The sequence below is a fragment of the Balaenoptera physalus genome (genome assembly GCF_965194825.1).
Source record: "Balaenoptera physalus genome assembly, chromosome: X".
Classification (NCBI taxonomy): domain Eukaryota; kingdom Metazoa; phylum Chordata; class Mammalia; order Artiodactyla; family Balaenopteridae; genus Balaenoptera; species Balaenoptera physalus.
In genome coordinates this window covers 67,472,002-67,495,626 of record NC_138903.1, presented here as the reverse complement: position 1 = coordinate 67,495,626, position 23,625 = coordinate 67,472,002, and the positions used below count along the sequence as shown (strand labels likewise).

General features: G+C 40.2%; 1 protein-coding gene and 1 pseudogene across 2 annotated transcripts; one reads left to right on the top strand and one right to left on the bottom strand.

The window, feature by feature from the left end:
- The first annotated feature begins 270 nt into the window (after positions 1-270).
- LOC309653097 (guided entry of tail-anchored proteins factor 1 pseudogene) lies at positions 271-14,611 on the top strand (annotated as a pseudogene). The gene has a single exon. The product of its transcript is annotated as a guided entry of tail-anchored proteins factor 1 pseudogene (transcript).
- On the bottom strand, positions 14,384-22,437 carry LOC309653034 (toll-like receptor 13; the record flags this gene model as incomplete). The annotated part of the gene is given in 3 exon segments (XM_082447402.1): positions 14,384-14,527; positions 14,531-14,905; positions 14,909-22,437. Coding segments are annotated over 3 exon segments (1,977 nt in total). The 5' UTR covers positions 16,367-22,437.
- Between the last annotated feature and the right edge of the window lie 1,188 nt (positions 22,438-23,625).

Below are 23,625 nucleotides of genomic sequence, written 5' to 3'. Positions count from 1 at the left end.
TTAAATTTTCGAAAAAAAATAAAGTTCAACCTGCTTTTGCTCTTATTCTATTATATTTTACTGAAATATATGTTTGGCTTTGGGGATTTAATGTCTCAGCCTGGACCCGCATGATATTTTGCATGCTATTTAAAGACATGAAAGAGCTCTCATCCACCAAATTCTATCCCCTTCACCCACCCTTGACATTATAGATCAAAACCACCACTTTTTTCTGAGTAGCCCCTCCCTCATTGACTCACGTGCCAATACAGTTCCGAACCCTTAGAACACTCTTGTTGTTATAAATTCAACTAAATTTTATTCATAGTAGTTGGGAAATATATGTACTAATTAAGGAGATTTTATGGTTAACCAAGTGTAGTGGCGATGTGACATTTCACTCAGAACCCCCTCTTCAGAACTAAGGCACTCATTCCTAGCTGCTGGGAATATTGGTTGCCAACTGCTCACAACTGAGTACCTCCTCAGAAACTGTCCTGTGTTGAAGGGAGCTGCCTTGCCTAAGGTCATGCCCCCTTCTCAGGGGCAGCCCACATGCAGTGATTGCTCAATGAAGGTCACAAAGGCCTAGTTTCTTTGCTTCATTTCAGGACATTTCTGAAGGACCATCTCAGTCTGTGAGATTGGTTGCGACCTCTTTGCAGCTTCTCCCTCTCTATCCAATCCTGATTTCCTTACTCCTTTACAGGTATTGTTCCCAAAAGCAGCCCCCAATAATCCACCTGCACACAAATCTCAAACTCAGAGTCTGTTTCCCAGGGAACCTTGGGAAGAATTCTAAGATGACTCCCATGATCTTCACCTTCCAGTATTCACATCTTTGTATAATCCTCTCCCCTTGAGTGAGTGGGGCCTGCAACTTGCTTCTAACTGATGGAATATGCTGAAGATGATGGCATGTCACTCCTATGATAAGATTACAATGTAGATATAAGACTCCCTCTTGCTGGCATGCACTAGAGAGACTCCCTTGCTGGCTTTGAAGTAAACTGCCATATTGTGAAAGGGACTATGGAGAGGGTCACATGGAAAGGAACTATGGGTGGCCTCTAGGAGCTGAGAGCAGCTGTTGGTAAATAGCTAGCAAGAAAACAAGAACCTCAGTCCTACAACTGTAAGGAGATGAAGTCTGCCAACATTCTGAGAAAAGTGGATCTTTCCTTAGTTGAACCTCTGATGAGACTGCCACCCTGGCCAACATCTAGATTGTAGTCTGGTGAGACTTTGAGCAGATTACCCAGCCAATATGAGCCCAGGCTCCTGACTTACAGAAACTGTGAGATAATAAATGGGTGTTGCTTTAAACTGTTAAATTTGTTACACAGCAATAGAAAACTAATATACCAACCTATGACACCAAGAGCTAATACATACACTTATAGAAAGAGTCAAGGAAGACTGGAGAATGAGAAGACTTCATGGTGTACAACATTTGATTTTGAAATTATATCAAACTGTTCTTAGAGATATCTCAACTTGTAGAGAAAATCTTTTGATGGGGATTCTATTTTTAATTAGGTAACTTGATATTCTGCTCCAGAATGGAATGAAGTTGAGACATCCTAAAATTTTGCAGTATCTAAATTTGTCAAAACAGTCAAAGGAATTAAAAGTAGAGATAACTTAATGGACAAGATTTTGTCTTATAAAAACATTAGTCAAGGAGAGGTACTCTGAATGGAGGCAAAAAGACAGAACCTGTGAATATATTTGAGCTGAAGTATATATACTTTCTAATAAAAATATTAGTATTGAGAATGTTTTCCATTTAGTAGAATTTTTTTCTTCTCCTGTAGAGGGTGTTTTCTCAGTTAAAAACATTGTGATGAGAAGAATCAATTGAAGATGTTTGCATTTTCAAATTTATTAACCATAAAATGCAACTGTGAAACAAATTGCAGGCAATTTTATGAAAAAATTTAAAACATCACGACCATATTGGAAAAAATATGTTTTCAGAAAAATATTGGTAACGTGGTGTTAGAGACAGGTGTGGCTAAGAAACTGATTAAAGTATGTGAGTATATACCAAAAAAATTCTGCTTGTGTTATTTTTTAATGTTCAGATAATCAACATAAGTAAGTGTTTTTTGCTTTAATGTACAGTGGTATATGTTGTTTTTATTTTTAGAAAGAATTTTATTTTATTTTATTTTATTTATTTATTTTTTAAATAAATTTATTTATTTATTTATTTATTTATATTTGGCTGTGTTGGGTCTTCGTTTCTGTGCGAGGGCTTTCTCCAGTTGCGGAGAGCGGGGGCCTGTCTTCATCGCGGTGCGCGGGCCTCTCACTGTCGCGGTCTCTCCCGTTGCGGAGCACAAGCTCCAGACGCGCAAGCTCAGTAGTTGTGGCTCACGGGCTTAGTTGCTCCGCGGCATGTGGGATCTTCCCAGACCAGGGCTCGAACCCGTGTCCCCTGCATTGGCAGGCAGATTCTTAACCACTGCGCCACCAGGGAAGCCCAAGAATTTTATTTTTTAAATTAGTTTTTAACAGAACTGTTTTATAGCCTACCAATATAATAAAGCCAATTTGTTGATCAGTAGGTAAATATTTCATATATACTGAATTGCTTTAGTGCCTCCTTTCACTCTCTAAAGTATTCCAGTTTAGTTAATATGGTCTCCCTAAGGCTTTAGGATCTTTTCTTTTTGGCTTTATCCCTATCCTTTAGCTTAGCAGTCTCTATAACCCAGATCTCATTTCATATGCAAACTTCATCTTCGGCAAATGTAAAAGGGTCACTTATTTGGGCCACTTAAGCTATCCATTCTTTATCACATTCAAGTGGGATAACAAGGAAAGGGATGTAGGAAGTTCAGAGGTATAAACAGGTTCCTGTTTTTGTTCTCTGGGAGGCCTCTTTTTGCCAATTAATTCATTAACAAGCCCCAAGAGTTGCCTCAGAAAAAGATTGATATCTCCAAGGACATGTGAGTAAAGCAATGAGAAAAGAACAAGTAAAAGGAAAAAAAAAAACCCACACACATATGAGAACACATACAGAGAGAGAGACAGAGAGAGACAGAGAGACAGAGAGAGAGGAGCTCTAACAAACAATAAATATGATTCTGAGGGAAAAAAACACCAAAATTGCGAGGGCAGGAAGGTAAAGCCTATATGAACCCTAGACACCTTTGCATTAGTCCCCTGGAGGGAAGAGTTTATGCCATTCTTCAGGTTACAGTGCCTCACTGTTGCAGGGAGGGGGACCCCTTCCAGGGCCCAAGGTGAGCTCTTGTCTAACACTTGGAAATGAATTGTCCGAGGAGGCACGTGCTGACAATGCAAGAGACTTTATTGGGTAGGGGCGCCCGCCGGAGAGCAGCAGGGTAAGGGAACCCAGGAGGACTGCTCTGCCATGTGGCTCACAGTCTCAGGTTTTATGGTGATGGGATTAGTTTCTGGATTGTCTCTGGCCAATTGTTCTGACTCAGGGTCCTTCCTGGTGGTGCATGCATCACTCAGCCAAGATGGATTCCAGCGAGAAGGATTCTGGGAGGTTGGTAGGACATATGGACTGGCGTCTCCTTTTGACCTTTCCCGAATTCTTCCGGTTGGTGGTGGCTTGTTAGTTCCGTGTTCCTTACCAGGACCTCCTGTCATAAAATAACTCATGCAAATGGTTACTGTGGTGCTGGCCAGGGTGGGCAGTTTCAGTCAGGGCTTCCCCTAACACCACTACCTTCAAAATTGGAGTCCTTTGCATCAGGCCACCATTGTAGTAAAGACCATTTCCCCCTATTATCTAATAGAACTCCTAAGTTGTAGCCAGGTAGATGGCTATCCAGCAAGAGACTACATTTCCCCATCTCCCTTGTGGCTTGGAGTGGCCAAGTGACCAAGTTCTGGAAATCATTGTGAGCCATTTCCACATTGTGACACTGAAAGGGAAAGTTCATACTTTCCTTTGGCCCTTTTTCCCATCCTGCTGGCTAAGAGATTCCAGAAGATGAAGCAGCCACCTTGGACTCAGACATGGCAGAGCTTCTTTACCAGCCCTGGACCACTTACCTCTACTCTGTTAACCTAAAAGAGAAACCAACTTCTATCTTGTTAAACTAGTTGTGTACAATCTTGGGTCTCTTTCTTATAGTACCTTCACCCTCCTTAATAAAACCATGCTGAGCTAAAGTTGCAAAATTTAAAAAGTACACACCGAGTCACTGGAACATGAGTAGACAGACCAATGGGACAAAAGAGAAAGTCCATCATAGAACCAAATACATACAGAAAATTTGTACAAAATCAAATCAGTGGGGTAAGGATGGACTTTATTTTTTAAATGAATAGTGTTGACACAACCAGCTATCTATACTATAGAAAAAGATAAAGTTCCATCTCTTCCTCACACCATACAGCAGTTAAAACTCTAAGTGGAATGAAGATTTAATGAATTTACCCTTTGAGCCAACAGTTTCATTTCTGCAAATTTATTCACGATAAGGACATATCTGCACTTTATGGATAATGTATGTACATTTTCTCATTGTTTGTAATAGCAAAAGACAGGAAAAAAAACTTGCGTCTACCAATAAGGGATTAGATTTTTAAAACTATAGTATATAATTGAATGTTACACTATATGAAGTTGTAAGAAAGAATGAGAAAGCTCTGTATCTTCAGGATGTACTTAGGTGAAGAAAGCCGGATGCAAAATAGTGTACAGTACTATGCTACCTTTTGTATAAGAAAAGGGAGAAATGAAAATATATATTTATTTTTGCTTGTATCTGTATAAACACTGAAAGGATATATCAGAAACTAATAAAATGGTTAGCTATGAGAGTGGAAAGAGTGGGGTAGATGGGGACAGGAATGGGTATGGGAGTTCTAAATCTAAGTATTATGTAAGTAATAATTATTACTATTATTAAGTATTAACAGGCAGTGCGCAGGCGCGGCGGCGCGCCTCTGCGGGGCGCTGGGCTCACTGCGCACGCGCGGCCGTCAGCTTGGTCCCAGGTGGAGCTGTTTTAGCTGAGCTGGCGCCGCCGTGAGCCTCCGAGATGAGCGCGGCAGGGGCCGACCGCTGGGCTTGGCTGCTGGTGCTCAGCTTCGTGTTTGGGTGCAATGTACTCAGGATCCTCCTCCCGTCCTTCTCCTCCTTCATGTCCAGGGTGCTGCAGAAGGACGTGGAGCAGGAGTCACAGATGCGAGCAGAGATCCAGGGTATGAAGCAGGAGCTCTCCACCGTCAACATGATGGACGAGTGCCAGATACGCCAGGCTGGAGAGAAAGATCAACAAGATGACTGATAAGCTCAAAACTCACGTGAAAGCACGGACGGCTCAGTTGGCCAAGATAAAATGGGTTATAAGTGTTGCTTTCTACATATTGCAAGCTGCCCTGATGGTCACACTCATCTGGACGTACTACTCTGTCCCTGTGACCGTGGTGCTGAGTAGATGGATAACTCCACTAGACCGCCTGGTAGCATTTCCCACCGGAGTAGCAGGGCTTGCAGCAAAGGAACTGACGTCTGGAGAACTTACGTGTCCAGTGTCACCGAAACGTGAAGTAGCAGGGCTACAGTTCAACCCAAGCCTGCCTCCGTAATCCAAGCCCAATACCTGGGGTCTGATACCCCGTTTATTGAAACACCACCTCTGGTTCCCAAATTCTGTGACTCCTTTTCAATTCACACTATGCTTAGCCCCTCTGCAGCATTTCCTGCTATCGGCCATTCTTTCACTTCTGAAAGAATTTCTTTTGGGTGTTAAAATTAGTACATGTCATTGTAGAATGATTAGAAATATAAGAAAAAACTTTTTAAAAGACTCAGTAGGTATGGATAACCCCTCTTAACATTGTGGTATATTTTTTCCAGTCTTTTTTTCTATTTATTTTTGTATGGTTAAGGTTATCTGGCACATACAATTTTTTACCCCTCTTATTATGTAAGCCTTTTCCCATATCAATAAATTTCTTCAGATTAGGAGACGGACATGCTGCTGGCTGTACTGAGAGGGCAGCTTAATAAATTTCTTTATTAAGGAAAAAAAAATATATATATATATATTTGTATTTGTCTAATGTCAGGAAGTACTTGGTTAGCTCTATCACTATTGCTTATTCTGAGGTATCTTCATATTTTTAAATATCAGTATAAGAATATTTTTCTATATTGACCTTTAATTAGATTTCCACCATGAATTGATTTTAAATACTTTAGATTGATGAACAAAAAAGTTCTGTTAAGAAGTCTCTTCTGTATCAGTGCTAAAATCCAAGTACCATGAGCTCCAAGACCAGTGGCAGTGCTGCCACTCTATTTGGTTCTGTCAAAGTCTTACATCCTTTAGGACCAAGCCCATTCGCCCATATTTGTTCAATTTATAGCTGCAGTTCCTGTAGTAATTCAGCATATATCACAGACTCACTGTGTATATCTACAAATTTTTAAGCCTAACTGCTTGGGAACAAAAGTTGAAATAAACATAGAGGGAAAAATATTTAGCTTCAGGAGGCAAGATTTTACTGAGCTAGATGAATACAAAAATAAATGATGTTTGTGCTTTTTTATAAATAAATTTATTTTATTTATTTATTTACTTTTGGCTGCATTGGGTCTTTGTTGCTCCACGCGGGCTTTCTCTAGTTGCAGCAAGTGGGGGCTACTCTTCGTTGTATTGTGCATGCTTCTCACTGCGGTGGCTTCTCTTGTCACGCAGCACGGGCTCTAGGCGTGCGGGCTTCAGAAGTTGTGGCTCGCGGGCTCTAGAGCGCAGGCTCAGTAGTCATGGCGCACAGACTTAGTTGCTCCACGTCATGTGGGATCTTCCCGGACCAGGGCTTGAACCCATGTCCCCTGCATTGGCAGGTGGATTCTCAACCACTGTACCACCAGGAAAGTCCCTGTTTGTGCTTTTTAAGAGGTGGTTATGCCACCTAAATATTTATGCACAATTTCTGAGAGTTCAATATGTATACATATAAAGAGGTCACATATACATATTTTTAAAAGTCTTGAATCAATTTAGAATTAATATTTGTGTAAAGTATGTATGTATGTATTCATAATTCCTACTTATTTTGCTTAACATCTCACATAAAAGCATTTTTCATGTTAAGGTACACTTTTCATAAACATACTCTTTTATGACTATAAAATATTTCATCATATAGATGAACCATAATTCACTCAACTATTACTTTCTAAAGGTAGACGTTTGAGTTGTTTACAAACACTCAAGAGCACCATAAAAAAAGGACATAAGGAATGTCTTTGTGCATAAATCTTCCTGTATTCTGATCATTTCCTTAAAATAGAGTTCTAGACTTAGAATTACTGGATGGAGGTATATGATATATATGTAGAATTGTTCTCCAAAAGTATTTTACCAACTCCACCAGTCTCACCAGCAGTGTTTGAGAGTGCCCATTTCCTTATACATATAGAGGATGTTAAGGGTTAGGACCACTCACATTCAGTTTATTAAAAACAAACAAAAGTTAAATCTTAGCTCACCACCCCTTTTTTGCCCTTTCTGTACTCTCTCCTCCACACCATGTGCCCAGAGTCCTCTGTGCTGCTTCCCAACCACCCAGGGTCTCTCACTGAGCTGTCCCACCCAAGCTGGCCTTCCCTAGAAAAGTTGACACTCTAGACTTTTCCCTCCTTATCTCATCCCCACACCCAAATTCCAAACTCTATATCCTGTATCCTATCCTCTTGGCCTGCCCTGGCCAGCAGATCAATCTTTTTTTTTTTTTTAATAATTTTTTTTTTATTAAACCAAAGAAACGTTGGGTCTTTGTTGCCGCGCGCGGGCTTTCTCTAGTTGTGGCGAGTGGGGGCTTCTCTTGTTGCGGAGCACGGGCTCTAGGCACGTGGGCTTCAGTAGCTGTGGCACACGGGCTTAGTAGTTGTGGCTCGCGGGCCCTAGAGCACAGGCTCAGTAGTTGTGGCGCACGGGCTTAGTTGCTATGAGGCATGTGGGATCTTCCCGGACCAGGGCTTGAACCTGTGTCCCCTGCATTGGCAGGCGGATTCTTAACTGCTGCACCACCAAGGAAGTCCCAATTGATCTTATATATTCATTACCAACAATGTATAATAAATGATAATAAAGAATAAATGTGTTAGGCCAAAAAATGGTCCCCAAAAGATATTCACATCAAATGCCTGGAACTTGTGTATGTTGCCCTATTTGGAAAAGAGTCTTTGCCGATGTCTATTGAATTAAGCATCTTAAAATGAGGAGAAAATCCTTGATTTTCCAAGTGGGCCCTAAATGCCATTACAAGTGTCCCTATAAGAGAGAGGCAAAGGAAGATCAGGCACACAGAACAGGAGAAGACCATGTGAAGAGGCAGGCAGAGATTCGAGTGATGCAGCCACAAGCTCAGGAACAGCGGCCAGCAACCAACAGAAGCTGGAAAAGGCAAAGAACAGATTCTCCCCTAGAGCTTCTAGAGGGATCATGGCCTCGCCCACACCTTGATTTTGGACTTCTGGCCTCCAGAACTATGAGAGAATAAATTTCTGTTGTCACCATCTTTGTAGTAATTTGTTACAGTAGTCACCAGAAACGAATACAGTGCATCACCACGTTCTCTCCGTTAACACTAAGGCTGTACTTTAGGACAAGACTGTGGAAGAGATATTGTGGTTTATTAAATAACCACCAGGTGGCAGTACTGTGCAGGGGCTACCAAGGAAACCGGTTCTGCTACTTCACATTCTCTCTGGTCCCCTTTCCTTTCATCACTGCAACTCACTGATGCTAATCTTCTTTCTAACCCTAAAAAGCTGCTGGCTTGGGCCTTGGGCATCCACAGGTAGTTTAGATTATAGAGATTAGGTTGGGCATTTCAGGGGATGGTAAGCAATGAAATGAAATCTGTCTTTTAGTACTCTACAAAGCTTGAAGTACCGTCAAAGCTGAGCTGTATCCTTTGAGGGAAACAACCCAGGTCTCCCTTTAGGGATGACCTTTAGCAAATGGTGAAGTGGACAAAGCTGGTGGCCTCTATGTTTCTAGCTACTCCTTTTCAGTAAGCCCATCCTCAGACACCCAATGATCTTTCTGCCCCAGGTCCTTCAGTCATGAGGAAGGTGAATTTCTTAGCTAACATCTATGGGCCAGGCATCCTCCTCAGACCATCTGTACATTATTTCACTTAGTCTTTAACACAGCCTAGAAAAAGCTAACGTAATTATCCTGATTTTACAGAGTGGAAAACTGGGGTTTAGAGCGGTCAAGTAACAGGGTTACAGTTCTTAAGTGGTCGAGTCAAGCCTCAAACTTTGGTCATCTGATATTAATTGCCATATCTTAGTGCTACTGGGCTTCTGGCCATCTTTCTCTAATTTAACATTTACTGTCTGTATCACTCATTCGACTAGCATTTTAATTATCTGTTACACAAATATGTGTTATCTCCTAATTAGATCGTAAACTCCATTAAGCCAGGGACTACACCTTAAGCTGTGTTTGCAGCCACGTATCACCTGTGGCAGTGACCCTAAAAGTTTTAGCTTTTCACTAGATGCTTAACATTTCTCATCTTGGGAAACAGTTCCCCCAGTTAGAACCCCTGTCGGTGTCACTTTATTTAATGATTTTCAATTTAGAAAAATTCCATTGAGAACTTTATTTGGAAACTACAAAATTGTTAGGACTGGACTTAGAGCCACCATAATCCACAATAGCTTTATCTCAGTTCCTCCTAAATGTTTTAGGATGCAATAGGCCACCTATAACAGGCTTAAATTTCTCCTAGAGGTACAATATAATAAAATCAAAGATGATTGTAGTAAGTGACATTATTGGGTCAATGTCACCTTCTTAATCTGCAGACAAACCTTTACAGCAGTCAGTGTCCAGATAGATCTACAAACCTGTTTTTATAGTTCCCAAGTTAATAGATCCTCTATTCTCATTTTTGCATTGTATATCTGCATTTTCTTAGGCTAATTCTAACTCAAGTTGTTTCCTGTTTTAAATGAACACATATGTAGCTTCCAGAGCCACTTCTTTTCACTTCAACAATTAGAATGAATGTTATTTTAGACATAATAATTAAATCTACCCAATGATGAAGATTCTTTCTGGGATTCTATGAACGCTTCTATATTTTCACGCTTAGAAATATATCCTCACTATATTATCTTTTATCTCAAAACTCTTATGTCAATTTTGCACTCATTTAGTTGGATTTCACTGTACCTATATATTATTCTTGCAGTTTTTTTCCCAGCTTTATTGATATATAACTGACATAATATTGTGTAAGTTTAAGGTGTACAATGTGTTGATTTGATACATTTATATATTGCAAAATGATTACCACCAAAGTATTCTTTGATTTTTTAATGGTCTTAGGCAAAAGCAATACAATGTTGACCTACCTTCATATTTACTGGTAGAATGATTAGGGTGCATTAGTTTAATGGGCTACCCATCACAAAGTTATCAAGTGAGATCACAGGTATGAAAGTGCTTTGGAAACGGTAATTAACAACACACATGTAAAATTATAGTATTGTTACTGTTATTCTTTTGAGAAATATTACAAGAAGAGAAATCCAAAGAATATTTAATGATCACATTTTGATCACTGTGTAACCTAAGAGGAGTTAATATTTGAAGATAGGAGAACCTTCCCAGAGCTTCCTCAATGTAAGTAATTGCTTAACCCAGTGCCTTTCAAGCTATAATGTGTATAAGAATCCTCTGGAGATCTTGTTAACATGCAGATTCTGGTTCAGTTAACATGCAGACTCTGGGTTGGGCCTGAGAGTCTGCATTTCTGACAAGCTCCCAGGTGATGCTCATGCTTCTGATCTCTGGACCACACTGTGTGTGCCAAGGAATAATTTTGGGTCTGCCTCTTAAACTCAATCACTAATCCTATTATGAAGGGCAAATGTGTGGTTGCAAGGAAACATATATTCAATAGGTGGAGACATTATCCCTTTCTCATAAATACAGAGCTGGCACTGAAACTCTGGTTTGGAAGATGAGGTTAAAAATCATCCAGGTAGGGGCTTCCCTGGTGGCACAGTGGTTAAGAATCCACCTGCCAATGCAGGGGACATGAGTTCGAGCCCTGGTCCGGGAAGATCCCACATGCCGCAGAGCAACTAAGCCTGCGTGCCACAACTACTGAAGCCTGTGCACCTAGAGCCCATGCTCTGCAACAAGAGAAGCCACCGCAATGAGAAGCCCGCACACCGCAACGAAGAGTAGCCCCCGCTCGCCGCAACCAGAGAAAGCCCGCGGGCAGCAACGAAGACCCAACGCAGCCAAAAATAAAATAAATTAATTAAATAAATTTTGAAAAATCATCCAAGTAGGCCCATATAAATAATTCTAAACAGAGAGATTTCTATCCCTTTTTTCAGTATCTGTAGGGAAAAAAAATTCAGATCTTTCTAACAAATTAAGCTTAATATATTTTTAGCTTTACTGGCAGGAACATTTCTCTTTTTCTCATGTAAATTTTTTTCTGTTCCAATTTAAACCACTTGTTACTGCAGATTGATTGATGATAGAGAAATTAACTACATAATCATTTCCAAATATCTTTTTTGTATAATTACAGCTCCAATGGCTTCATTTTAAAGTGCCTATAGTTTTAGTAATTTGGTCTAGGAAATGAATTTCCCTGTATCCCAGCTAAGTAAATACTTGATACATGTAAAAACATAATGCAAACCTTTGTATAATGGGTATGCCTTGAGTTACTGCCCCAATCCCTTCCAAGACTAAAACAACAAGAATGACAATGGCACCATTTTATCTGTGGTGGTGTGATGGTATTTTTTTTTAATACAAAAGACAATTCCACTTCTTTTTTAAGATGACCTCAAAGACTGGCGAGACAGTTTCGTTCAAGGAAATAATCATCCCTTTACTGGATTAAATAATATGTTCTGTGGGAAAATACCCACTGTTTTCCTATTTGGAGATTTAAGTTGTGAGGAGAAAATCCTATTCACCTGGCTGATAGTCACAAGCAGGACCAGCTTCATGGGCATGTGACCAGTGCAGTCACACAGGGCTCCACACTCAGAAGGTCCCTGTACTTGGTTTAGTGCTCTGCCATCACTGTCTTGAAATTCTGAATAACTTTTGGACAAGTGGCCCTGCATTTTCATTTTACATTAGGCCCTGCAATTATGTAGCTGGTCCCAAGTACATGGGTGAACACTGCTGTTCATCTGGTTTCCTGGAATATGTGTATAAAATTTAGTCTCTGTTCCAGCATGATTGCCTCATCATTTCAAAAATGAAACGAGTTCAAGTTATTAATTATCCACCTTTCCTTCCAAGAAGGACTACACACACATGCACCAATGTGTACTTTCCTACTAGGCTACAGCCATCACCCTCTTCATGGTATTGTGCCCCTCATATCACACACTGTAATTTCAAAGAATCCTATACAGCCATTGATTGGCATGCTGCCCAATGATCTTAGTCTGCTAGTCATTTTCACTTATTAATTTCATGGCAGAATAATGTATAGAGATGTTTTTGTTTTATTTTTCCTGCTGTGGAAGAATCAGGAAGAATAAGAGAAATATAGCTCCCCCCCATCCAAAGGGAACACACTCCTATGCCTGTTGAAGTTGTCTGAAGACAGGAAGTTATCTTCCTGTCTTTTAGTTTATTGAATCATGCTAGTGTGTGTGTGTGTGTGTGTGTGTGTGTGTGTGTGTGTGTGTGTGTGTGATGGGGAGAGAGCAGGGCACAGAATGGTGACTGAAGCACCCAGAGAGGTGAAGTTTACTTAAGACCAGGAAAAGAACAGAGGTCTACTTGCCGTTTCCTTGAGTGGTGGGATCCAAGACCCATTTCATCTCCAGGGAGGTGAATGGCTATGTCCAATTTTCAGCAAAAAATGCAATGCCAAGCATAGCCCAGAGGCAGCAGAGTCCTCAGACTCCAGGGATCAGGCTTGGACGATGGGCATACAAGTGGTAATGTGGACCAAAGACTGGAGAAATTGTCCCCCATTTTTTTCAGGATGCAAAAAAAAAGAGCTGCTTTTCACTCCTGAGCACTTCTTTTCTACAAAAGTCCTCCACCAACTTTTTCTTTTTTTGCTTTATGCAAGAACATGAGGGGTTAGTGGGTGAGGGGGGGGAACCCATAATGACTAAGATAGAATTTTTTAACAATCTAGCAGAGCAGGGCCTCAAAATCAGATATCATTTGATTTAAAGAAAATTAAGTAATGTCATATTTCTTGCATGTCCCATGAGGCAGTTGTAAACTTTTCCTGCAACAATGTAATATTTAACCCACAAACATGCAGCTGATGACTCACAATTTCCCACACAAATGCCCTTGGATTTTTCCCTAACAGTTTAACAAAAGTCCTGTCCCAAACATGCCGACCTCTCTTCACACAGGGGAGTCATTTGTAGTACAGAGAGACCTGGCAAGGGCCCACTGAGGTAGACGTTTGACTACCTGAGCTGCTAAAGATTCTGCCCATCGGGGTCTTTCTTCCTCAACAAACTCTTCCCAGAGTCTTAGGGATAAAGGGCAAAGACCAAGTCCTCATGGAGAGACAGTCAGAAAAGGGCAGTGTTGGTACCCTACTAATCCCACTATAGGCTGATCTCCTCTAGATCCCTATGGCCCCTCTTGCTCCAGGAATTTATAGCACTTTTCCTGTAAGAAATTCCTTCCTACAGGAATCTATAGCACTTTTGCCTACTACCAGAGCCATGGCCCCTATGCTGGGTGTTGCTCCCTACAGATATTGCCTGCTACAGGACACTGGTCTGTGTCTGGTGCTTGAAGCATGAAGCCATTGGGGCTACAACCCTAAGAATGGCTGCCAGAACTGCTCTATGAAGTCTGTTTTATCACAGCTAGGTGATAGTTCCTGCAGTCATCATTGCACTGCTAGATCATCAAGGCTGCTTCCCATTGAGTAAATCAATGGATCCAAACTAGGACTCTCCTAACGCTTGGGCTCTGACTTAAACAGAAGCCGGCCTTTGGAATTTCATGCCCTAAAGGAGAATACACCAGAATCCTAACTTTTTTTTTTTGCTTTTATTAAACCCTGTGTGTGGTGTTTATGTTGTTATAGGTTCTTAGAAGGAGTATAGTTCAATCTATCTTGACAGGAACTGATTTGGATAAACTAGCTGAGCAATGTTCTCAAGCACATATGAGGGCCCTACTTTCCAGATATCTAATACCCTAATAGCGGGATTACATCCCCTAACACTGTTCCTGAAGCTTCCTCAGGCAGCTCCCTTCACTCTTCCAGTTGCCTGATGGACATTAACCAAATAACGGTCATGAGCAACCTTCTCCCCGCAGAACAGGTACGTTCAGTCACACTCTTAGTCGATACACACCTTGGGCAACATTGGATTTGAGGTCACAAAGACTTCTAGTCACTGGGCCACAATTAGCTGTGTGTTGTCTTTCTCCACAGATTTGTTGCCCAATGCATTTCTAATACGAGCCCAGAAGAGTGGCCTCTCTTGGGCACTGTCTGGCCAGGTGATAAATGTCTGCCTATTCACAAGTTTCCTGAGTCAGTGGTAGCTGGATAACTTATAGTTTGGGATCTCTTCCAGGAAGATCAAGATGATGACATCCTCGTGCTCATAGAACATCTTGATGCTGGCCAGCTGTACTTCAAGCTGGCACCATTCACTGTGCAGGTAGTGGTTACTGACCACACACAAAGTTTTCTGGCTGGTGTTGATGGCATTCTGGATGTTCTCAAAGATGTCTATGTCTGGTTCAAAGTCCCGGTGGTGAAGACAGAGCTTAAAAGTGGGCTGGCCACCTTCTTCTAGGGCTGGAACAAGCTCTTCATATACCCACTGCTCATCAGTGGCAGTGAAAGAGACAAAGGCATCATAGATGAACTCCTTCTCTGTCCTATGCCACTTGGCCAGGTACCAGGCTCAAAATATGTAGAACCCATACCATAGAGATGGAGTCATCTTGGCAATGAACCAAGAGGAGACCATGGTTGTGAGGACCAGACTGAAGGAGCAGAAGAAGCAAACTTTTCCTAGGTCAAAATTACACATAGAATCATCAAAATCTATCAACAAACTCTGGATATTTGGCTGCTGACAAGTATAGCTCCGGAGGTAGGGGATATGGACATTTGCTGTGTTTATTGACCAATTCTTGAACCATGCACTGTCACAGCTGCACTGAAGTTTGTTCCCATAGAGATCAAAGTACTTCAGAGATTTCAGATTCTCCAGATGACTTTGATTAATGACTCTTAGGTTGTTGAATCTTAAAGAGAAGACCTGAAGGCTTTCTAAGCCAGAGAACATGCCAGGAGTCAATGACACTAAGTTGTTTTCTAGGCGCAGCATTTTTAGTCTTTTGAGTTTTTGGAATAAGGAAATATTTAAACTGAGACTTCGGTCTCCAGATTTTGTTCCTGAGATATCCAACTTTGTGAGATTAATCAGGGAGTCAAACTGAAGGTCGTCTAGGAATACCATGGGATTTTTCCCTAGGAGTAACTCCTGCAGGCCATTCAGCCCTTGGAAGAAGTTGGTTGGAACAACCTGAATTCCATGTATTTGTCCTTCTAGATTGAGTTGTTTCACAGACTTGAGGTTCATAAATGGAGGAAATGGCAAGGTCCTAGTGGTTTCATAACTAATTTTATTAAAACTGAGATTCAAAACTTCTAGATTTTCCAGGCCCAAGAAAAGGCCTGCTTGAAAACTTGACAAGATATTGTATGCCAAGTCAAGTTTATAGAGGTAATTGAGGTCAGAAAATGCATTCTCCTCTATGTCTTTCAGGCGGTTCTGGGAGAGAATGAGAACTTGGAGCTTCTTCAGAAACTGAAATGTTCTGCATTTCAGTGTCCAAATATTGTTGTATCCAAGGTCTAAACTCTCTAAATTTGGAAATTGAGCAAAGGAGTATTTGTCAATTTCTACTATCCAGCACCCAGCCAAGTTGAGCTCCTTCAATGAATACAGACCATAGAAGGCCATATTATTGAGTTCTGTGATGGAATGTCTAGAGAGAAAGAGAGATTGTAGGTACCTCAAGGGTGAAAATGCAAAATCTGGAAATCTTTTAAACTTATTGTGGCTCAGGTCTAGGGCTCTCAAGTTCTGGAGGGCACCCCAGGTCCTGTTGCTGAGAAAGGAAAGTTGACACGTGTTTAGATTCAACCTTTGGAGGCTGGGCATAGCATCAAACTCACTGTCATTGAGGTGAACAAGATTATTGCTTTGGCTCAGGTCAAGGGACAAAAGCCTGGTACATTTGGCAAGGCGCTTTATGCCCCCTGCATTAATGGCATTTTTCCAAAAAACCAAAGCCTCTAATACAGGTAAATTTCGGAGGAGGCGACACCAAACATAGACATGGTATATCTTCATTTAGTCAAAACCTCCTTTATATTTTTAAAAAGTTTTAAAATATTCTCTGTAAAATTTTGTGTTTCTGTGTTAAGGTATGTCCTAGAAACTTTTAGATTTTATTATTGAGATATTGAGAAATATCTTATTTTTTCCTAATTTTCTAGTTAAGTATAGCAAGGGTGCCATAAGTTTTTAATTTTTTGTGTTCTTGTTGATCATAAGCATAGAAAGCTTTCTGAACTCATAATAGTTTTAAAAATATGACTGTTTATTCTATTAGGTTTATCTGTTAATGATTATGTTCTCTGTAGGTAATGGAAGTTATATATCTCTTTTTCAAATTCATACATTTCCTATGCATTTTTTTATGTTGGTCTCATAATATTGGTCACAACCTCCCTATATTAAATCATAGTGATGATAGATTTTTTTTTGTTAATGGGATGACATCTATAGATTTTCAATTAATTATTTTATTTGCTATAAGTTTCAATATATATCAAGTCAGAAAACTTCCCTCATACTCCTAATTTTTTAAGGAAGAATATAGTTGAGTTTGACCAGAACACAAAGAGAGAGGGGGAAATAGAGCCATCAACTAAGGGAGAGTGTACAGGGGCAACAACTTTCTTGCACAGATGATAAACTGGCAGTAAGTACAGAAGTGTGAAAATATCAAGCACTTACTATGTGTCCAGCATTTTCATAGGCATGAATGACTCACTACAAAACTCAGCAAGATAAATAGTCTCAACCCCACTGTATACATGGGGAACTGGAAGCTCAGAGACACAAATATTGTACAGCTAATGTGAGGCAGATTAGCAATTCAAAGAAAAGGCTATATCTTATTTATGTGGAAATTAGATGTAAGTTTACATACATTTTTAATAGCAGCTTAATTAAAGTATATTTTATATACCATAAACTTTATTCTTTTAAAGTGTATAATGAAGTGGTTTTTAATATAGCTGCACATTTGTGCAATCATCACTATCCAATTCCAGAAAATTGTCTTCACCATCCCCCCCTCAAAAAAGCCCTGCACACATTGGCAATCACTCTCCATTCTTGCTTTTATGTAGGCTCTGACAACCACTAATCTATTTTCTCTCTCTATGGATATGCTTATTCTGGACATTTCATATAAATAGAAACACACAATATGTGGCAAAGAAAAAACAAAACAAAACAAAGCAAAGGCTATATCATCTCAGAACCTCATGTTCTTTCCACTACCTTCTGTTGCCCCTTAATTCCAAAAGAGCAGCCCCCAAACATTTGTAACAATGATTACATCACAGGGATACTTGTAACAACTCTATCTCAGTGATCACTTTGAAGAATGCTAATTTGGTGTATAAATTCTAGAATATTCCACAAAAGGCGGTGTCCTAAGTTTATACTTACACTTTATATTCATGTCAATGACAGAGAAAATGAAAAAAACAATGATCTGATGATAGTTTCAATTTTAAGTCAGCCCGCTGGTATTAGGACTGAGATGAGTAGATTGATTCAGTGCTAGGAGGCCAATGCTTTAAGGCATTTTAACTTTGTTAGGGAACAGGAAGGAAATGGATCAAAGGATGAGAGATTTCATTGCAAAAGTAAATATAAAAAGAAGGAGGGCTTCCCTGGTGGCACAGTGGTTGAGAGTCTGCCTGCCAATGCAGGGGACATGGGTTCGAGCCCTGGTCTGGGAAGATCCCACGTGCCGCGGAGCAACTGGGCCCGTGCACCACAACTGCTGAGCCTGCGCGTCTGGAGCCTGTGCTCCGCAACAAGAAGAGGCCGCGATAGTGAGAGGCCCGTGCACCGCGATGAAGAGTGGCCCCCGCTTGCCGCAACTGGGGAGAGCCCTCGCACAGAAACGAGGGCCCAACACAACCATAAATGAATAAATAAATAAATAAAATTTAAAAAAAAGAAGAAGGAGAAGGGCAAAGAGGAGGAGCAGAAGAGGAAGAAAAAGTAGTAGCATAAGTAAATATGTCTTGCATAAGTGTGGGGTGACTCAAGGAAACTGGGTTGAACAAGATGGCATTGCCAGATGAATGCTCTCACAGATGACAAGGGTTACCAACATGACCCCTAAAATCTATCCCTGTTTGTCCCAGTTAATTTTAAATGAAGGGAAACTGTAAAGCTCCAAACATCCAAATTGCCCACCCTGACAAGGTACAGAAAGGGACAAGCTTTGTTGGTAAAGGTTCCATGGGGGCAGGGCTAGTGGAGAAGGTTTCTTTTACCTGAAACTGCTGGTGTTACTGCAATCAAAGGAGCATTCAGAGCCAATACCAGAGCAGGGAGCTGGGGCCTATAAACCACAGAAGAAGAGAAGTACTTAAAGGTAACCAAAATGAAGGGCTTCTAGAAGCAGTTGTGGAACTAGGTTCAGCATGCCAGGGAGATGAGAGCAGAGAGTAGACAGTCAAGAAAGTGAATAGGAAAGAATCTGTGCAAAGACCCAAACAGCACTGGTTTTTGCAGCTTGAGTTTAGGCCTGTCACACTGAACTTTTCAAAGTACTGGAACAGGGCAGAGAGCCAAACTCTTCTGGCTGTGGCATTCAAAATGAGGCAAGGATAGTGAAGAAATAAGAACTTTCTATAGTAGACTAAAGATGCATGCTCCCCAATGTTCATAGCAGTACTATGTACAATAGCCAGGACATGGAAGCAACCTAAGTGTCCATAAAGAGATCAATGGGTAAAGAAGATGTGATAATGACTCAGCCATAAAAAAGAACAAAATAATGCCATTTGCAGCAACATGGATAGACCTACAGATTGTCATACTGAATGAAGTAAGTCAGATACAGAAAGACAAATATCATATGATATCACTCATATGTGGAATCTAAGAAAAAGCGTACAAATGAACTTATTTACAGAAACAGACCCTAGACATAGAAAACAGACATACGGTTACCAAAGGGGAAGGAGGGGGAGACATAAATTAGGAGCTTGGGATTAACAAATACACACTACTTTATATAAAATAGATAAACATCAAAGGTCCTACTGTGTAGCACAGGGAACTATATTCAACATCTCATAATATCTTATAATAGAAAGGAATCTGAAAATATATATATATATAAACTGAATCACTTTGCTGTATACCTGAAACTAAGACAACATTGTAATTCAACTATACTTCAATTAAAAAAGAAATTTCTACAGTAAACTAGATGTCTGTATACTATGTAATACAAGTTTATGATATTGTCACTGTGCTGCTCTACTTAATTTTTATATTAGAAAAATATATCTATGCTGACCATATTTTATGAACCAAAAGTCAAGACATGCTAGTCTTACATTGGGTTAGAATATTTTTCATTGGAACTAGCTTTAAAATTTCAGGATGTATTTTTACCATATTTGTAAAGGTTAGTCTAAAGCATAGCATTTAGCATTTGATTAAAAATGATATTTGTAATCATTTTAATTTTTTTAAAAAATTGGCATCAGGCTTTCAGTTTAGAACATAAACACTTATTTCGAAAACTTTTATAAGCAAATAAGGTTAGATCTACATCACTTCAACCTAGACCATCTTTTCCCAAAATATTATATGCCATGGACTGCCTAGATAGCAAATTCTTTACTGAAAAAAGTTAAAAAATTTTTTTCCAATAGGTGGTACATGCAGATACTTAAAATTCAAACAGCACAAAATGATGCACAGTAAAAATGTAAGTCTCCTCACCCCAATTCCTCAGCCCTCCTCCTTTGTTATCAGCTTCTCCTGTGTCCTTCCAGACAGAAAATCTCTAAAATGTCTGTAAGGAGAGGCTATGAGGATACTGGACAGTTGGGTGTGGGGCAAGGAGGGAAGGAGTCCCAACGAGGGGGAAAAAAGAGTACACAAAGGGTGAAGGCAGGAGTCGTGAAAGACAACTTTGACTAGTTTATAACTTTGTCATTAGTTCACCCTTGTTTAGAGAGCCCCTAGCCTAAAGCTTTACTTTCTTGTAGCAAAGCTTGCTATACCAAAAGCATCTGAAAGCTGAGCATCTGATTCCAGGTTCCTTAATATTTTTTCCTCCAAAACAATGATTTAAAAAAAACTAGCACAAAATTAAATGTATGGATGCAATCTAGCACAAAGCTGCTATAGAAATTCTAAAGCTCCACTTCTCAAAACACCTGGAACCTGGCTTCCCCCTAGTTAAGGAGCAAACTATGCAAGAAGAAAAGGGAAAAAATTATTGACAAATACAAAACATATAAGCTAGCTCATTTTTAGGGAAAAACAAGAAGTTGAGTGTTTTCTACCTTAGCTGCCAGATTCCATTCCTGATCCTCCTCTGTCCACTATATACTCTTTTTTTTTTTATTTTTTGGCTGTGTTGGGTCATCGTTGCTGCACACAGGCTTTCTTTAGTTGCAGTGAGCGGGGGCTACTCTTTGTTGTGGTGCACGGGCTTCTGCAGGGGACATGGGTTCGAGCACTATATACTCTTAAGTCAACATTTCTGTGTCCTTTGCTATGCATTGGTGCTTGACAGCCAGATTTACCCCTTCCCCCTTCCCACAAGGATGCAGCTGATTTTTTGGACTGGACCCTGTCAAGCCAGCCCATAGAACTCGAAGTGGGGTACCCACACAGTAAAGGAGGAGCTGTGGTTCTCTCCACCCTGGAGCCAAGTCAACCAGCTTGCAAGTCTACCCATGATACGCCCACTGCAGAAACTGACAGGATCAAAGGAGCCATTCAGAAAACTGTTCAATAAAGACTTTTCAAGGCAGCTGCTGCTGTATTTGCACAGAAAAGACTGTGCCTAAAATTAGCACCCAGAAGATTCTAAACCCTTTGGAATTTCTTTCTCTTAAGCCTCAACACTTCATTTCAGTTTAGGGCATTTTAATGGACAAAAGGAAACCTTATTTACTTACTTTGTTTTTAAAGTAAACTTTCTATTTTGAGATAAATGTAGATTCACATGCAGTTGTAGGAAATATACACAGAGATGTCTTATACATTTTGCCCAGTTTCCCCCAGTGGTAACTTCTTGCAAAACTATGGTACAGCATTACAACCAGGATATTGACATTGATACAATCCACCAATCTTGTTCAGATTTCCCCAGTTTTACTTGTACTTGTACTTATGTGTGGTATATTTAGCTCTATACAATTTTATCACCTATGTATGTTTGTATATCCACTACTGCAGTCAAGATACAGAACAATTCTATCACCACAAATAACTGCTAATCTGTTCTCTGCCTCTTTGTCACTTCAAGAACCTTATACAGTTGGAAACATATAGTATATGACCTTTTAAGTTGGTTTTTTTCACTCTGCATAATTCCCTAAAGATTCATCCAGATTGTTGTGTATATTATTAGTTTGTTCCTTTTTATTTGAGTAGTATTCCATGGTATGTATTCCATAGTATTCCAGAGTTGGTTCATCCATTCATCAGTTGATGGACACCTGGATTGTTTCCACTTTTTGACTATTATGAATAAAGTTGCTATGAATATTCATGTACAAGTTTTTGTGTGGGCATATGTTTTCATTTCTCAGAGATAAATGTTAATTCACTTTTAAACTCAGCCTTTTTGACTAAGAAAGACAAGCGATATGAAAGAATTTCACATACACTGAATTAACTTGCCAAACCATTTGTGCGAAAGACTAGCCCATCTCTCTCATGACTCAGTATAAATCCTTAAAAAATAATATGTTTAGAGAGGTGAAGTGACTTGTCAAAAGAAAAGCCATGAGAAGAACCCAAGTTTCCTGATATCAAGTTGCTTTTATCTTCCACCAGGTTGTCCATGTAGGTTCTAGTCCCACAGCTGGCAGAAAGGACAATGAATATCCCACTAGAAAGGATGTTATTTTGCTAGTTGGATGGCTATCCCACAAACAGTTATACAGGGATTTCTTTAGGATAAGAACAGTAAAAGGGGGACTTCCCTGGTGGCGCAATGGTTAAGAATCCACCTGCCAATGCAGGGGACGTGGGTTCGATCCCTGGTCTGGGAAGATCCCACATGCCGCAGAGCAACTGACCCTGTGTGCCATAACTACTGATCCTGTGCTCTAGAGCCTGTGAACCACAACTACTGAGCCCACATGCCACAACTACTGAAGCCCATGTGCCTAGAGCCTGTGCTCCAACAAGAGAAGCCACCACAGTGAGAAGCCCACGCACTGCAAAAGAGTGGCCACCCCCCTCACCGCAACTAGAGAAAGCCTGCACACAGCAACGAAGACCCCACACAGCTAAAAAATAATTAATTAATTCTAAAAAAACAGTAAAAGGAAACAAAGGGATAATTCTCTCTTAACAATATCATTGCCACATGACTCATATATTTAATGTTGACCCAATCATATTCTCAGCAAAATCTCCATTGACCAAAAGGTTTAGCAAACTTTTTCCAAAAGGGAAAGCTTAAGGATTTTTTTGGGGGGGGGGGTTAAAAAGACAGTATATCTGTAGATTAGTCAAACATTTATAATAAAAATTGTACTAGCTTTTTACTTTATAGTTTATGGTGTAGAGAACACCAAACTTGGCTATCATTAAATTGTTTTTAATTCAATGGCAAAATTATGTTTAATAATTACCGAGTAGTATTAAGAAGCAGCCTCAAATATTTTTAGGCATAAAGTAACTGTTATTATTATTGTTTATATCTCACTTCAGCTATAAGAGGTAATTTGATACAGTGGAAAGGATATGGGTTTCAGAATCAGATTTCAACCTTTGCTCTGTGTAACATTGGACTTAACCCCTGAGAACCTTAGTTTTGGAAAATTTATAAAGTGAGAGTTAAAAATCCACACCACACGTGGCTAAGTTTACATACGATAACATGGATGAAACTGCCTAGCACAGGGCCTGGCATGTCACAGGTGCTCAATAAATGTCAATTCTTGATAAGCAGGAATTTAGGCTTTTTAAAAAAAAATTTTTTTTAATTTATTTTATTTTTGGCTGTGTTGGGTCTTCGTTTCTGTGCGAGGGCTTTCTCCAGTTGCGGCGAGTGGGGGCCACTCTTCATCGCGGTGCACGGGCCTCTCACTGTCGCGGCCTCTCCCGTTGCGGAGCACGGGCTCCAGATGTGCAGGCTCAGTAGTTGTGGCTCACAGGCTTAGTTGCTCCGCGGCATGTGGGATCCTCCTAGACCAGGGCTCGAACCCGTGTCCCCTGCATTGGCAGGCAGATTCTTAACCACTGCACCACCAGGGAAGCCCAATTTAGGCTTTTTTGATATCTCAGATACAAGAAGACCATAAAAGACAAGC